This window comes from Pipistrellus hanaki (genome assembly GCF_964339955.1).
Source record: "Pipistrellus hanaki genome assembly, chromosome: 14".
Classification (NCBI taxonomy): Eukaryota; Metazoa; Chordata; class Mammalia; order Chiroptera; family Vespertilionidae; genus Pipistrellus; species Pipistrellus hanaki.
The window spans coordinates 41,292,575-41,311,437 of NC_140516.1; the positions used below are offsets into that span (position 1 = coordinate 41,292,575).

At 38.1% G+C, this 18,863-nt stretch overlaps 1 protein-coding gene across 3 annotated transcripts in view; it reads left to right on the top strand.

Moving 5' to 3' along the window:
• Positions 1–18,863, top strand: part of SORCS3 (sortilin related VPS10 domain containing receptor 3) — a 489,777-nt gene that overhangs the window by 304,195 nt on the left and 166,719 nt on the right. For all 3 annotated transcript variants that reach the window (XM_084904018.1, XM_084904020.1, XM_084904019.1), the window contains exon 5: positions 12,206–12,279. In XM_084904018.1, the coding sequence (XP_084760144.1) occupies positions 12,206–12,279 (74 nt within the window). The remainder of the gene's footprint in view (positions 1–12,205; positions 12,280–18,863) is intronic.

Genomic DNA, 18,863 nt, shown 5'->3' on the forward strand with positions numbered 1-18,863 from the left:
ACTTGAGAAGAATGTATATTCTGTGGCTTTGGGGTGGAATGTTCTAAAGATGTCAATTAATTCCATCTGGTCTAGTGAGTCGTTTAGGATTGATATTTCTTTGCTGATTTTTTGTTTAGATGATTTGTCGAAGGGTGACAGTGGGGTATTAAAATCTCCTACTATGATTGTATTGCTATTAATCTCTCCCTTAATGTCCTCCAGCAGTTTTTTTATGTATTTGGGTGCTCCTGTATTGGGTGCATAAATATTTACCAGGGTTATTTCTTCTTGTTGGATTGTACCCTTTAGTATTATGAAGTGGCCTTCATTATCTCTTGTTATGTCCTTCACTCTGAGATCTAATTTGTCAGATATAAGTATTGCTACCCCAGCTTTTCTTTCCTTTCCATTTGCCTGGAAAACTTTTTTCCATCCCTTCACCCTCAGTCTGTGTGCATCTTTTTTTCTGAGGTGGGTTTCTTGTAGGCAACAGATGTAAGGGTCTTGTTTTCTTATCCAATCTGACACCCTATGTCTTTTGATTGGAGCATTTAATCCATTTACATTTAAGGTTATTATTGATAGGTACTCATTTGATGGCATTTTTATTCTATACCCATGTTCCTTCTTCAATTCCTATTTCTTTATTTTTACAGTAGACCCTTTAGCATTTCTTGCATTGCTGGTTTGGTGGAGATAAATTCCTTCAGTCTTTTTTTGTCTGTGAAGCTCCTGATTTCCCCTTCAATTTTGATTGATAGTCTTGCTGGGTACAGTATTCTTGGATTCAAACCCTTCCTTTGCATGACTTTGTATATTTCATCCCATTCCCTTCTGGCCTGATATGTTTCTGTTGAGAAATCAGTTGCTAGTCTGATGGGGGTTCCTTTGTAAGTAACTTTCTGTCTCTCTCTGGCTGCTTTTAAGATTCTTACTTTGTCGTTGTTGTTTGCCACTTTAATTATAATGTGCCTTGGCGTCTGTCTTCTGGGATTCATTTTGCTTGGGACTCTGCGAGCATCTTGGATTTGTGTGGGTTTTTTCTTCTCTATCTCAGGAAAGTTTTCTGTCATTATTTCTTGAAATACTTTTTCCACGTCTACCTCAGTTTCCTTTCCTTCTGGAACCCCTATTATTCGAATATTATTTTGTTTTGTAATGTCCCAAAGCTCCCGTAGGCTCTCCTCCTGCTTTTTAATCTTTTTTTCTAGAAGCTGCTCTAATTGGGTATTTTTTTCCATCTTGTCTTCTAGCTCACTGATGCGGTCTTCCGCTTCATCTAGTCTACTCTTGATGCTTTCTATTGAGTTCTTCATGGTAGCGATGTCATTTTTCATTTCTTCTTGGTTCTTCCTCAATTCCTGATGGTTCTTCCTCATTTCTTCTTGGTTATTGTCAAATTTCTCTTCCATTCTTTTTAGCCAACCAATAATCATTATTCTGAACTCTTGCTCTGGTAGGCTGCTTGCCTCTGGCTCGTTTACTTCCTTTTCTGGTGATGCCTGCTTTTCTTTCATTTGTGGGGTGTTTCTTTGTCTTCCCATGGTATCTCTTTTCAGGATGTCTGGTTATGTGGTGTTCTTTCTCTTGCGTTAATTTATAGGTGCAAAATACAACACTTTCTGTGGGTGGTTGAAGAGCTTCCTTGAATCCACGCGCTTGCTCCGATCGGGGCGCCACAGGTGCTCGATGGACTCCTCGGCTGTGGGTTTTCCAGGCCTCAGAGAAGCTGCTCCCTTCCTGGTAGGGTGGCGCCGCCTTTGCGCCGAGCCCGGAGCTCCGGGAGAAGTCGGGAGTGCTGGCCGCTTGGTCAGGAAAAATTGTCCAGCGGACACTTCCTTACCTTCCTAGAGTGATCTGCTAATCAACATTCCCTGAGCGACTCAGATGTTGCTTCTATCTGTTTTGGGACCGGGGTCAGAACAAGTCCATCTGTTCGGTCGCCATCTTCAAGCTCCCAACCAGCCTTTCTTATGCTAAGAGCGCTTTCGCAGCTTTTAGACTACTGGCTAGAGTCCTCTCCTTCTATTCCTAGAATTATTGCTCTTGGATGAAGAATCCAAAATCGGAAGGGGCCTAGGAACTCATTGGTTTAAATCCTGTCTGACAATTCAGTTTCCTGACAGGATCACCTTGATCAAATGCTCTCCCATGTAACTCCCTGGAGAACTTGCTGCCATGTAAGGCAGCTTCTTCCCGCCTCAGGGGGTTCTTTTCATTAGAATGGTATTTCATCTATCAAGCCGACATTTACTCCATCTATATTTGATCTTTTGGACCTGTGTCTGCCTTTTGATGTATTCCAGAGGAAAGCCTCATTGTCCTTCCACAATGTTTTTCCATATTTTAAAACAGTTATAAACCTCTTTGTTCATTGGTCAGTTTCTTATGAGCCAAAACCCCCAAGTTTCTACAGCTTTTCATATAGCTTAGGCTCTTTAATAATTCAGGCCATTGTCTTGAAAACCTTTATTTTCAATGGCAGCTAGGTGTGTTAGAATGAGCACTGATTTTGGAATCAGATGTTCTGGAATTAGCCTTGGGATCTTGAGCAAGCTCATAAAGCCAATGGGACCTCTGCGTTTTCCTCCAGGAAGTGTGGACAGAAATAACCATCAAACAGTGTTAATTGAACCAGACAGCATATACACAAATTAATGTCCAGGAAAATCCTTCATAATTAGTTTTCCCCATTTTTTTTCTTATTTCACTGAAAGAATAGCCTTTAAAGTACACACTATTTTTTCTTTAATATCTTGAGTTTGAATGATCTCTTATATTTCCTGGCCATATGTTAGTACTACAAAGATAAGTACATTTCAAATTTCACCTGGAGATACATTTCAAATGGTGTTTCATATGCTGGGGAGAGTAAAGTCTTCATTTCTTTGAAATTTAAACCAGGTGTAATTATTTTTTTGATATTTAGAAATAGTAACTTAAATAAATGACTTAAAAGTGAGAGATTTAAGGTCTCTCCTGTTTTACTAGTAGATCCAGGCCTTTGGAAAAGAAAAACAGATCTGAACTTGAAAAAGAGTTAAAAACAAATTAGACATAGTGAAAAGTCCAGGATAGTACTATGCAATAAAGTGGATGTTAATAAAATGTTGTGATGTTAAACCAAAACATTAAGGTGAGAGAAAATGCAGGTGAAGGGGGGGGGGGTGGTGGTGGATCAGAATAAATAAAGTCAGCTCACAAAGGAATACCAACATTTATGTTGAAAGGGTATTGCTTAATATGAGATGTTTCTGAATAGTAATGTATAAAACTGAATAGAATCTGATTGCTATGGAAAATGGTCAAGAGAATAGGACTATGAAGACAGAAGAATGGATTTTGGTAAATACTATGTAAATTGTAAGATTATTTTATGTGACTGTTAGCTCAGAAAAATGCTCTTCAATATAAAAGAGGATAAAATGAATTGTGAAAATGATTTCTTAATACAAGTGCTAGTTACATTCAGGGTGCAGTGTTATTCATGTATATCATACCCAAATGAGCCATTATTCCTGTGAGGATATATTAACTTGTTTTTCTTTTAAAATCAAGCAGTTAACAAAAAAAGCTCCATGCAGCAAAAACAAAAGAGCATTGAGGTGGAAATCTGGACCCTGGGTTTGAATTCCTGCTCCACTACTAACTGGCTGTGTGACATTAGGCAAGTCATTTGGGTTCTCTGAGCCTTAGATTCCCCATGTATGGAAGAATGGTTCTGATGATCTCTAAGGCCACTGCCAGTTATAAAAGTGCATTATTCTATTTCTATTTTGTCAGCCCAATGGCAGTGTCTGTGAGGGGTCACCAATATTTCAGATGGGATTCCTCTTATCTAGGGGCCTCTAATCTATTTAAAGAGATTACCTGAAATTTTTTGTTTGTTTGTTTCTTTGATGATATATATATATATATATATATATATATATATATATATATATATATATATATATTGATTTCAGTGAGGAAAGGAGAGGGAAAAAGATATAGAAACACAAATGATGAGAGACAATTATCGTTTGGCTGCCTCCTGCACACCTCCAACTGGGGATTGAGCCTAAAACCAGAGCATGTGCCCTGATCATAATTGAACTGTGACCTCTTGGTTCATAGGTAGATATTCACCTGCTGAACCATGCTGGCTGGGCACCTTTTCTTCCTCTTGAATCATTTGGATCCTTCTCCATCTCTGCTCATTCTCCTTTCAGATGTGGTAATTAGACCAATGTTCACTGAGCCAGGGCCAAGTAAACTGTACTTTTGTAGGAGAATGAGATAATGTTTCTGTTTTATTTCCAACATCTTCCCTAATGACCAGAATTTTTCACTTTTGTTAGCTGCAGTGTGTTGGGGGAACTTATCCGTCAGGCCAGTTTCTACTCATTCATTATGACTCAGCTCATGGCTCAGCACCCAACCCAGCAGAACTGACCACTCCTTCAGTATATTTAAATTTTTTAACCAAAATTTTAAAATATGTAGACTTCCCATACAAAATTGGAAATTTCAGAGTCCTTTGGAAAAGTATAGATCCTGATCATACTGGCTCTCATGTTCATAAGAGCTCTTTGGGTTGCCTGTTTCTCCCCAGCATTGTGGTGAAACATCTTCTGCAGAGAATTAACTGACTTACATGTGTTTTTCTTAGATCTGAAAGAAAAGTGAAACATTTTTTGAACTCTAAGAAAAGCAGGAAAACAAAGATAGCCAAGTGTTTCAATATAGACGGGGAAAATCTTCCTGGGTAATCAAATACATTTCCTTAATGTTTTAAGTGCCAGCAAAATGGACTGGTTACAAATATGGTAGTATTTTTCTTACAAGTTTTTTATATATACACACTATGGATTTGAGGTCAATCATTTAAGTTTTTGATCTCCATTCGAATGTAAGGCTCCAGAGACTTTTTGTCTGTTTGGTTCCCTGATGTACCCTAAACCCATAGAACAATTCTTCTTAATAGACATTTGATCAATATTTGTTGAGTGAAGACATGAATGATATAAGCCATCTGGGAGAGATCAAACCTCTATGGCGAGAAATCTTCCAAAAGGGAAAAACAATGGTCACAAAAGAATGGCGTAACTAGGTGAATGTATATATTTTTAAATAATGTTTTTATGATTTAGATGTCTTATCTTCTTGGGGCAAAGGAAAATGGTTGCTGGGGACAGAAGTTCTTATGTACCCAGAGCTTAGAGGGACATTGGGTGTGGTTATCCCCACCAGCTATCCAGAGATGGATTTCTTGGAGAATGTCTGAGGAAGGAACTAGAGGCACATGTTTAATGAAGTCTTTGTTACTGTGTGACCTTCGTTTCTCTCCAACTACCCCAGCCCAAGGAATTCTCCCTGAAGCCCTACAGCACCCAGCTAAGCTCTCCCACTTGCTCTGTGGCCCTATAGAGTCCAGGCAAGCCCTCCCACCTGCCCTGTGGCTACCAAGGAAAGATGTGTAGAGTTCTTTATATTTTGAGCAGAAATTAGCCTAATTTTATTTGAGAGACAAAATTCTCAGGACCACAATTCAGCATAATGCTACCTAAACTCCGTGGGTTTTGAGGGGGAAAAATTAGGACAGTTATGCATTAAGTTTGAATTTGCCTAGAGGGGAAAGCTTTTATGTAAAAGAGTTTCTAACCATCCTTCCCTCCACATGGGAGATCTGCTGGCTCTAGGGAATCTGGCTGGAGCACCAAAAACTGCCATAAAAATGTATATTTTGTGGCCTTTCCTGAATATGTCTGGTTGCCACCATATGGTTATTTATTCTTTAATATATATATATATATATATATATATATATATATATATATCCTTAGGGATTGCAGTGAAAATGCATAAGATAGGGAAATACTGGCAAACGAGAGTGGACTTTAACCACAGATTCAACAACCTGCCCTAAACCAGACTTCTGGGCTGACCACTAAATGATAAGTGCGGAGATTACACACACACACACACACACACACACACACACACACAAAACACACAAAAAAAACCCAACAGAAATGTGGCAAGATTTGCCACAATTACTCCCAGTGGTTGGTGTGAGATGCCAGTACCAGTTTCCTATGGCTGCTGTAACAATATGCCACCAACTGGTGACTTTGCACAATAGAAGTTTATTGTCCCACAGTTCAGGAGGCTGGAAGTCCAAAATCAATGTGTTGGGTAAGATCATCCTCCCTCTAAAGCCTATAGGGAAGTTCTTTTCTTGTTCCTTTTGGTGACTTTTCATCAGTGTTTGACATCCCGTGGCTTTTAAACACATCACTGCAATCCTCTATCTTTGCATGGCCTTCTCTCCGCATGCATTCACACTGCCTTCCCTCTGTGCCTGTCTGTCTCCATGACTAAAAATTTTTTTCCTTATGAGGGTATCAGTTGTTTTGGATTAGGGCTCACTGTGACCTTATTGTAATCTGATTTTCAAATAAGGTTGAATTCTGAGATACTGGCGTCAGGGATTCAACATATATTTTTCAAGGAGACACAATTCAACCTACAACCTCCCAATGCAATCATATTATTTTTCTCACTTAAGCTTTTCAGATACAATTTGTTCTTCCTGTGGAATATTATTACATTGATTAAATTGCCTCTTTAGTTCTTCAGCTATCAGATGCTTTTCCCTGGCAGGCTGATGTAATTAGGGAACTAATAACTGAATCAATAAGGAAAAGAGCATGTTCTTTCATATTTTCCAGCTGTTCTGATGATTCATTTAGAGCTCTGTGCATGTTGCTACTGAAGATGTGCTTGTTAAAGGATATGAGACCGTGGCATATAGGGGAAGGAGAGGATCTGGATAGCTCTGTGGTAAAGGTCAAGACTGATGTCCGTGCAGGAGGGCCTTCATGATGTGGGATATGAAGGACAACTTGGTCTTGTATATGTAACTTTACATAAGCAAGAACTGCTTTTAAAAATATTTATTGTTGGGAAATACTCTTTGATTTAAAGTTACATGCAGCACATTGGTTTGAGGCCATGCAGGATTATATAAACATGTGAGCCAATACTCTGCCTGTCCAAGGACAGATTCACCACTATTCCTGATAATACCTGCGAAATACCATTTTATTAAAAATCCCATTTTGCCTTGTTTAATTCTAATCCTTTTAAGAAAATTAGAATTTTACTTCTTGGGTCTTTAAAAGGTGGTTTTAGAGATAAATATAATTTTTATATTAAGAAATTATTATTATAAATGTATAAGTTTAAAAACTTGGGTTTTGTAATATATATATATATATATATATATATATATATATATATATATAAATTATTTAAATATATTTTATTGATTTTTTTACAGAGAGGAAGAGAGAGGGATAGAGAATTAGAAACATCTATGAGAGAGAAACATTGATCAATTGCCTCCTGCACACCTCCTACTAAGGATGTGCCCGCAACCAAGGTACATGCCCTTGACCGGAATCAAACCTGGGACCCTTCAGTCTGCAGGCCGATGCTCTATCCACTGAGCCAAACTGGTTTCAGCTATATTTTATTTTTTTATAAAATTTAACAATAAATTATAAAATTACACAATTATAGAATTTATCCTAAAAAAATTACATATTATGAACATTTTCATATCATTAAATATTCTTCTATTACTTATTATTGAATGGCTGCCTATGTGCTTTATCTCTATTTGAGTGGTAGAGCTTTAATTTTTCAATTATTAAAGTAATACATATTCACAATAATTTAAAAAAATTAGTTAACCAAAATCAGAAAGTACCAATTTCCTACAAGCTCACCATTACAGAGATAACTGGTATTAATATTATGGTGTATATTGCATGGCAGTGTAGTTGTCTGAATTCATGTCTTTCACTCTTCTTGGCATTTTAAACCTTTGTAAGCCCAGTTTGGTGTTTTAAGCATAACAGGTAATTGATATACTTTTACTGAATGAATGAATGAATGAATGAATGAAGAAATGGATGAACACATGCACAAATGGAAAGTCTTCAAAGATCCAGCTCCTGATAGAATAAAATTTGTTTCAGACTCAGCAACTTACTAGATTGAGAGACAAAGCAGCTAACCCAAGGCCTTTAATGAATAGGAGCCTGCTCTTTCTGCTCATCTGAATCCGCCTCTAGGCAGAGAATTCAATTTAATTTTTCTCCCATCAGTCAAACTGAAGAGCTGAAAAAGCAAAACCAGAGACAGGGAAGGCAGGAGGTGGAACAGGCTTGGATGAGAAGATCAGCAGCTGATCTCTTGTTCTTTCTCTGTCAGAAAGAGCCCAAGATGAGAGGAGCACTAGCAGGATCTGGGATAGGGGGCATCCTGCCACTACCAGAATCCTCTCAATGAAAGGACTGACCATTTCCCTGGAAAATTGAGACTCCCACATGGTCAGTGTGATTCTCCTGGTTTACCCATGACCTGTATATATACTTCTCAGTGGGATGCTCTGGTCCAAACCAACCTGTCCTTCCTCCTAAACCATCCCAATGTAAATATACATACAGATAGATACAGAAACACCCACAAATATAGATACAGAAACACCCACAAATAGATGAATAGACAATTGGATAGAAAGAGACAGATTAATGGACTGGCAGACAGACAACCTCTACCTCCTTTTTGCCAGTAACACTCATATTTAACTTCCTTCCTCTGAAAACCTTCCCCACAAGCCAAGCTCAATACCTTACTAGGGGTGTCGAACTCAATCAGAGAAGGGGCCAAAATCTAAAATCCAGCCTAAATCGCGGGCCGAATGGTTTACTGAACAGTCATAAACTGACAATGTCATAAACTGACAGCGGAGTGCAGTGATGACAGCGTGGTGCGGGCCACATTGCAAGGCCTGGCGGGCTGGATTTGGCCCGCGGGCCTTGTGTTTGACACATGTGCAAACCCTTGGTAGGCAAACTGCAGTTCACAAACCACATGTGGCTCTTTGGCCCCTTGAGTGTGACTCTTCCACAAAATACCACAGCCTGGGTGAGTCTATTTTGAAGAAGTGGCCTTAGAAGAGGTTTAAGTTTAAAAAATTTGGCTCTCAAAAAAAATGTCAATTGTTATACTGTTGATAACTCTTTTGAGTAATGAGTTTGCTGAACACTGCCTTAGGCATAGTGACCTTTCTTCTCATCGTCTCCTTTACCTAGTTCAATCTCTATTCACCTTTTCTCCTTTCTACACTACTTGTCTCCAAGGGCCTAGCACAGGAAGTATTTCTTTTGGAAGCCTCATTGTTGTATTCCTGCCTCTCTTAATCTTGCCCATTTCTCAGCCTCTATATCTTTAGCCTTAGCCCCATTTCCCTCCTTTATGTGATGTATCTGTCTATATGTTTTGATTGTCAGCAGTTACCGTTTTTGCTGCTTAAAGAATTGGATGTGTGCTCTGTAATATAATGGTATAGAGCTAGTATTGTTGTATTCATTGAGCTGGTAAATAAAGAAAGGGACTCAGAGTGATGAGGATGAGAACTACTGACATTTCCCATCTGCTGAGTCAGGTACCTATAGTAGTTAGGACTTACTCATGGAGTGAAGGCCCAGTTTGATAAATATGGTAAGAGTTGAGAGTTGGTGTGGTATAGTATAAACTTTGCATCAGCTAAATCAGTATAGATGTCCTAGTTTTTCATACAGTTGCTGCAGTCACTTTGTAGACCAAGTTTACAAATTAGTCTATAAATGGGAATGCAAATATTCCTTAACTAACTTTTTGGCTAATTTAAGTATCAAAAGATAATATGGCCTGACCAGTGTAGCTCAGTGGTTGAACATCAATCTATGAACTGGGAGGTAACGGTTTGATTCCTGGTCAGGGCACATGCCCAGGTTGCAGGATTGATCTCCAGGGGGGAAGTTCAGGAGCTGCCAGTCATTGATTCTCTCCCATTATAGTTGTTTATATCTCTCTTTCGCTCTTCATTCCTTTCTGAAATCAATAAAAATATATTTTTTAAAATACAGTATGCATAACAATTTCACTCTCTCAGACATACACCTGTCATTTACTGGACAAAAAGAGACTTTGTATGTACCTCATAATGCCATTATTCAATAAATATTTGCTGAATTAAATTGAAATAGGTCCAAAATTTTCCAAGCCCCTAAAAGCATTTTTTAAACTACCAGAAATTCATGCAAAAAATGATTTCGATAGGGGCTGTATGATTATGGCCTCAGAACTTAACAGACAGCCCAGTTACCTGGGTGTGTTGTGCTGGGAAGCACATCCTTGTGGGTGTGCAGCTTCTGGGGATATGGTTAAAAGAATATCATTCACCTAACCCCATTTCTCTAAGCTTGAGGGCCACTTACTTTGGCCTTTTTTCAATTTCCCTACCTATAAAAGTTTGGGGGGGAAGCATAAACATGGTGAAATTTTCATTATAATCTATATACCATGATTCCATGGAAGGAGACATGCTCTAGGCATCAGAAAACTTAAATCCTAGTTCTTTGGCCAAAACTTAACTTCTCCAAGATTGACTTTGCTTAATTTGTGAAAGACATTTGTGAGTTCACCTGTTAAGTGTCAAGCATTGTACAAGGTGAATAAGGCATGGTCCCTGCACCTCTTTGACTCACAGTCTAGTAAAAGAAGAGGCTCGCCAACCATAAATGGCTTAGTGTGAACAGCTTCCTAGAGGCAGATAGCAAAATAGTAGTGACTGTGGAGTGAGTGGTTAACTCTGCCTGGGTTGATAAAAAATTGCTTGAGAATAGGAATTTAAGTTAGTAAACTTAACTTACAGCTCCATGGACTTTGGCAGACTGTCCTTCCTTTCTTTCTGTGTCTTTTTAAGGCTCAATTATGTGTGACAGAACAATGTTGTTGAACTATTATTATTATTACCATTGATTATTATTATTATTATTTTTAGAATTTTATTGATTTTTTACAGAGAGGAAGGGAGAGAGATAGAGAGCTAGAAACATCGATGAGAAATATCAACCAGCTGCCTTCTGTACACCCCCACTGGGGATGTGCCCACAACCAAGGTACATGCCCTTGACCGGAATCAAACCTGGGACCTTTCAGTCCACAGGTCGACGCTCTATCCACTGAGCCAAACTGGTTTTGGCTATTATTATTATTATGAATAATATTATTATCAGATTCAGATATTGTACTGTCAGACATTCAATTGAAAATAAATCCCACTCTATAAGTCTCTTATAAGGATGTTGGTCTTTCCCTTATGTATTACAAAGGGGTCAAATTCTACATCCATAAAATAAATGATGGTGAAATCTGACTGTATTAGCCATATAGAGAGTGCTTGTTTATTCAGAGTTCTGGGCTCTTCTGAAATTTTTTCTTATTCTCCGAGTTGCTTTCCATCCTTACCTGCTTGTTTTAATTATTGATTTATGCAACAGAATATAAATACAACTAAATATAGACAAATCAGAAAGATGAAACCATGTATATTAGCCTGTGATAGCGCTCAGTGGAAACATGAGATGAATATAGTAAACTGAGAAGGAAGAAAGATGAGTGAGCCGCAGTGGTCAGAACAGGAAGTCACACTTGTGCTGGCCCTGCATGGATGGGTAATCTTCCATTAGTCACAAGAAAGGCCGTATCTTTGCCATCTTGCAAAGACATGGGAGTATAAATAAGCCTGGTATCATTAGTGGCATTGGGGAGTCCAGTTCATTTAGATTACCTATAGAAGCAATAAGAGAGGAAACTGAGAGCCCACTATTTTGCATATAATATTAGCTCAGATATCATCTGATGAGCATTTTCACCTTGGTGTCCCATTTTCTCTCTAAGCACAGAGCCTACCTCTTTTTTATCTTGATATCCCCCAGAGAGCCTTACACACAGGAGTTGTCTTATACATACTTTTGAAATAAGTGTGGCTGAATTATTTTAGACAAAGCTGAAGACTTCCACGGACTCTGAGGAAAAGAGAAGATATAATTTTACTAAAGATTTTACTCCCTAAAAGAGAGAATGATGGATGGCATCAGACATGGATTTATACTCAGCTCACAAGCATCAGTCAATTGGATATATATTAAGCACCACTTGTGCTGATAGGCATGATGATAAGCATAGCACAGTCATATATTTTTATCTGGATAAATCAGATGCCTGCTTGGGTGTGTTAGACACTCCGGTGTGCTGGAATGTTCTTCTCCAGGGGGAAGACCTAGATATTCATGTGGAAAGTGTGTCTTGATGCTCATGCTCTCCTCACTTCATTGTTTTGCAGCTCTACAGCTCCATGGACTTCGGGAGACGCTGGCAACTCATGCATGAACGCATCACCCCCAACAGGTTTTACTGGTAAGCCCCATCCCGCAGACTCACCCTCTTGGGTAAGGGATTGTCAGACAGCATAACACTCTGAACAATCCCTGGACACACTCATCACTTGAAAGCACATGTCTTCTAGCCCTTTGCTATTCAAAGTGTGTTTCATGGACCAGCAACTCAGCATCACCTCGGAAGTTGTTAGACTTGCAGAATCTCAGGCAAGACTCACTGATCAGGAGCGAATAACATCTTCCCTGGTGATTTAATGTGCACTTTAAGTTGGAGAAGCACTGGCTAGAGAGTTCCATGAGAAGGTCATGGCCAGATGTACTTAGCTATGTATCAATCTCCCTTCTTTTTGAAAAAAAAAAGAAAAGAAAAGAAATATTTTATGTACCCATTCTAAAAGGTAGTATTTCTTGAAATGTATTCTGAAAAACACTAGTTACACAAAATCCTTTTCTTTTCACCAGTCTTTCTATGTTAGAATAACTTTGATTATTGATAATCCAACTCTACCCTCCTAAAGATTCAGGATTTGGGTGTTGAACTCTGGGGAAGCCCCCAGTGAAAAAGCCTGCCAAACTTGAAGTTGCTTATTTCTATGCTTATTTCACTACAGAACTTTTATCTCATGTCACACAGATAAATTGTTAGAATAACTTCTGGGGAGCACATTTTGCAAAAAGCTTTTGTAGGCATGAATGTATGTTCAATATGGAGCATGAGCCCTGCCCCTAATCAGAAAGTGTTTCTATTTATCAGTGTTGCTTATGCATCCATACTATTTTTGCCTTGGTTGTCACAAGTGAAGTTGGTTTGGTATAATTTTGCATCTTCCCCATCCTTGCTCTAAAGTGAAATGCTTTTTACTTGTATCTTGCTTTTATTTCAGTAGAGGTGAAAGTGAAAGAAACAGAGATTAAGAAACATGTACTAAAACATATGGTATGCTTAATTATATACATAATATAAAAATTCACACGGTTTGAAAGTGGTACCTATTCCATGTCTCTTTTGAATACCTTAGTTTAATTCCCTTAAAAAGTCAGGATATGGCCACTTATGGCCTGCCCAAGAGAGGGGTGGGTGTGGTGTCTGTGTGGCAGGGAGGTGGTGGTGCTGAGTACCTTGTACATATACACACCTATACTGGTGTCTTTGGAAAGAATGGCTTCATGTGATACTGTCTATAACCACAAAACTATGCTCTGAACTAAAAAATAATTTCCGAAGCATCCTGTGAATACCAACTGTGTTTTATACACACAGTTCAGAGTTCTGGGAGAGAAGAGGAAACTGGATTATAGCTCTTGATTCAATGCCATGACTATCCTTAGTTATTTTGTCCTTTCAGAACAACTACTATTTGGTCTGTAACTATTGTTACAATCATTATTTGGTCTGTACCAAAACTATTAAGATTTCTCAATAGACAAAGGCAGAAACAGGGAATGCTTGCTCTTTTGATATTCCAGCTGTAAAGCCAGAGCCTTCTGCTCAATCTGGACAGTGTCTCTGTGTCAGTGTGCTGTCATTCACATCCCCATGAACAAACGTTTTGTTTGTTTGTTTTGTTTTGTTAATCCTCACCCAAGGATATTTTTCCATGGATTTTTGGAAAGAGTAGAAGGGAGAGGGAGAGACCAAGAGAAGCATTGATGTGAGAGACACATCTATTGGTTGCCTCCTGCATGCACCCCAACCAGGGCCTGGATGGAACCTGCAATCGAGGTATGTGCCCTTGACCAGAATGGAACCCCAGACCCTTCAGTCCAAGGGCTGAGACTCTATTCGCTGAGCCAAACCAACTAGGGCATGAATGAACTCTTGACATGTAAAGGCAGTGAGCTAACTAGGAAGTCACGTTGCTGGAGAAGGAAAGTACAATAATCTGGATAAACCTTGTCATTGTTTCTGAAGGAAATTAAAATAAGTAGAGGAGGGGCTATGCTTTCCTATCTTTGCAAAGAGCAAGAAAAGACTCTTCCAGCTGCTGCCACCCTCCTGTTCCTTTGTGCAACAGAAGGAATAAATCCCTAGGTCCTGATAATTGTGTTTCATCTCTCCTCCATTCTGAGCCACTTTCATATATGTCTCATGGGGAAATATAAAAGTTAGTGCCCGTGCTGGCTAGCCAAGTGGTAGCTGAAGATTCAGTTTCTGTAATTATCGCTTCTTTGTTTCTGATGTGTAATTGCTGTGATTATTCTTTCAGATGTCTAGAAGGGACTTGCAAAGAAGCATTCCCTCACACAACACAGCAAGTCTTCCTGAAACTCCTTGCTCTGTATCTGTTTCTCTAAAATCCTGATCATCATGTTAGTTATTTCTCATTTTTTCCTTCTCTTTCCATGGCCTCTTGGTCACAGAGGTTTATTGTCCACTGATCATCCCTTCCAGAGCCCCTCTATACTATAGTCTCTTCCCTCTTTACCTCCCCACCTATGACTTTCAGCAAATCAATGTATTACCCCTTAGGTGAATATCCCTTAAAACATCGAGGAGTGACAATTGGTTATAGGGTTTAATACTTTTGGTGTAATCACCACTATAAGGGGAATAATTACATTAAAATATATACATTTTGAGTGTTTTAGTGCCTATCATTAAATATATTAACAAAGCTGTAAATATCGGTCTAATTATAGTGATATTTACTTCCTCCTTGTGGTAGGTAGTCTCTAACATGGCCCCTAATGATCTCTGGCTTCTGGAAGCCATACCATTGTGTCATTCTCTCTCTTAAGGTTTCGGCTGAATTTAATGACTTGCTTCTAGTGAATAGCATGGGGTATAGGTGATGAGATGTTACTTCAGACAGTGCATCCCTTTTTTGCTTGTTTGGTCAAAGCAAACTGTCATGTTTTGAGTTGCCCTATGGAGAGACCCATGTGGCAAGAAACTGAGGGAGGTCTCCAGCCAATAGTAAGTGGGGCACTGAGGATCTCAGGACTCAACTGAGTCCTGCTGACAATCATATGAGCAAGCTTGGCAGTAGATCCTTCTGCAGTCAAGCCTTCAGAAGAGATAGTAGCCCTGGCAAACACATTGACGCAAGTCTTGTGAGAGACCTTGAGGCAGAGACACCCAATTGGGTCAGGCCCAGATTCCTGACACATACAAAGAGTGAGATAATAAATATTTGTTGTTTTGAGCTGCTAAGTTTGATGGTAATTTATCACACAGGAATAGATAACCAATACACCTCTCCCTGATCATTATTTTTGCTTGCTTATTTTTGAACATAAGGTAACTGCTTCTGTCATGGATCACTTCCTCCATTTTCCCTTTACTGGTATCAAACCCCAGATGTTGACCTTTGCTAATTGTTTGGGTCTACCTTTTCAACAGGGAAATATTATGATGTCCGGAGTTTCTTGACATTTTGATGTTCAGGTTCTATGGGCTTTAATGGTTGAGTAACAGATCTCTGAGCTGTATCTTCTGTCTTAATGAAGCTAATTTAATATACTGACATTGTCTGATCTTATTCTATTCTGTTCTGTTCTGTTCTATTTGTATTCTACATTTTGATGGCAGGATGACATTTTCTGAGAATACTGTTGATTCTGAATGTGTGTGTGTGTGTCAATCTATATATATGTGTGTGTTTTCTGAGAATACTGTTAATTCTAAAGGTGTGTGTGTGTGTGTGTGTGTGTGTTTGTGTATATATATATATATATATATATATATATATATATATATATGTGTGTGTGTGTGTGTGTGTGTGTGTGTGTGTGTGTGTGTGTGTGTACATAACCATATAGAGAAGTACTAATTTCCCTTAAAACACAAACATCCCTTGTGTCTGGGTCCTAGAGTTAGCCATCTCGGCCTGGTAGCAGCTGTGGGTGTAGAGGACATAGGGCAGAGCTGTAGAGCTGCACATGGGGAATGATTATTTTGAGATAAAGTAGTTGGAGTGAACCCTCTTGTACCTTTACCTCAATTTAAACTCTATAGATCTCACCTGCTCTTAAATACATTGTATGTTTTGCTGAAAAAGTGGGCTCCATCTATTCAGCCAGAACTCACTTAGACCTTAGACTAAGGCTTCTGAAGAGCCATGTGCCAAGTCATCCTTAGGCTATTAATGCATTATCCACGACAGAGACAGAGTTAAGGAATAGGCAGAATGGCTGGAGATTGCTTCCTGGAAAATCAAGGCCTTTTCAAACAAAGTTAACATTATGGGCTGAAATTTTGAAGCTGCATCTAAATGTGCATCTACAATTTTGCAAACACAGTCATTTGCAATCTCGAGTAATAGGATTTAGGCATCGACCTGATATAAGGGATCCGATTTAGAGGTCCTTTGCAAACCCGGGTATGCCACAAATAATATTTAATTCAGCTCTCCCTTGCATTTTTAAAATGGGAAGCAATTTAAAAATACATTACATTCAAAATAATACATGCAAGGTCAAGAGGGGAGATGTGAAAGCTCAGCTAGCAAGCAGAAATCAGTTTCTGCTTTGCTGGTGGGGGCTGCTCATGCCATACATCTGGTGGCATTTTGGTCCTGGAAGAGCTGTCTTAGTACTAAGAGTAAAATGAAATGCTCAGAATTTACATACGGTAAGTCTTCTGGTGCACTGAGGAAGGCAGAATGCTCACCTTCTCCTTAGATGCCATCGAGATGTGCTGGACTCATGTGATAATTACGTTTAACACATGTCAGGTCTATGAGAGAGGAGAAATCAGGAGATATGTGTGAGCTATGTACCTAATTACTTCTTTACTATGAAAAGAAGGGGCCATATTTGACTCTGCCTTGGAAATCTGACAAGATTGGTGTGTATTAAACAAGGATTCAAAGATCCACTCACCTAATCCATGCAACAGAAATTCCTAGATGAAAATGGGAACACCATTCTATTCTTCCTTTCCCCTTACTTTTTGTGAGTGTCCCCAGAATTAGAGATACATGCTTTTTAAATGCTTTTTCTATGTGTATGGTTGTGTGAAGAACACGAGATTGATCCATGCAGCTCAGAGACAGTTGACTCATTGATGATAAACTTTCTGAAGAAAGCAAATGTAATTGTTCTCACAGTGGATGAGATTTATAAACTTGTTTTAAACATTTAAGAAAATGCATACAAATAAAAATAGAATAATGATCTATAATTTCGCTGCTCAGAAAACACCACTTAAAAATTTTAGTACCTTTTTCTATACTTATCTCCCATCACAATATAGTATATTTGTAAACAGTAAATTTTTTTTTATCACAGCCCCGATCATGCTGTTAATAAAATTTTGTAGTCTAAAAAATAATATTAAAGATATTTTATTGATTTTAGAGAGGAATGGAGAGGGATAGAGAGATATAAACATCAGTGATGAGAGAATTATTGATCAGCTGCCTCCTGCACACCCCACACAGAGAATTAAGCCTAAAACCCAGGCATAAGGCCTCACTGAGAATTGAATCATGATCTCCTGGTTCATAGTTGATGCTCAACTCCTGAGCCATGCCAGCGGGGCTAAACTTGAACATATTTTATGTCATTCTCTATACTCTCTAAACATAATTTAAAACTTGCAGTTACTTGCATTGTATTCTAATTGGTGGATATACAATAATTGAATAACTGTCATCATTTAGAATTGATATTGCTTGTAAAATTTTACTATTAAAGTATTGGAATGTTGTTATGAAAACCTTAAGTAATTGTTTGGTCAAGGTCTGATTATTATAACTTTTGAGGGTAGACTATCAAAACAATATGTCTATAAGTACTGTATTGTCATGCTAAATTGTTCTCCAGAAAGTTTATACCTTTCTATTCAACTATTAAAATACCATTTCACTATGTCTCATATCAATTCAATTTAAAAAGTAATCTAATTTCATATGCAAAATGGATTTCCCTTGTTTTAATTTGCATTTCTTATCAGATCAGTGAGTTTAGACATGTTTTCATATATTTATTAGCCATTGTAATTCTTTTATGTGACCATCTGTTTTTGCTCCTTTTTTAGTATGCATTCTTCATATGGTCTCTAATTTTTTTTTTCAATATTGTCTCCAGTTTGTTCTTTGGATTTTAATTACCTTATGATTTTAACATACTTATTAGTTTAAAAAATTGATGAAATCTTTTCACTTTTGTCATTACAACTTTTCTGTTACTTGATGTTCAGATAGTAACCTCAACCTATAATCATGCATATATTATTGGAAATTTTCTGGTTTATAATGCTGCTTTATTAACTATACAGCTATACTATGCCATATATATATATATATATATATTCCAATCATATCAGGCATAAAAACACTATGCTTTCTCCTACATTATGCTTCAGAAAATCTCACACCATTATTTCCTTGTGATTATATAATCATTTAATTAGTTTAATAATTTTAATAATACTGATGGATATTTTTAGAATTTATGGGATTTCTATTTACTATTTCTAGTAAAATGAAATCCAGTGAATATGTCCCCACTTAATTCTGTGCCTGTATTTTTTATTGTTTCATTTGATGGTTTCCTGTAGGGGAAACTGGTCATGAGTTGGGTACTCTTGAGGTAGGTGGCCTTTTTCAGCTTCTATTCTAATGGATTGGCAGGTCCTCTGTGCTGGGCTGGACTGCA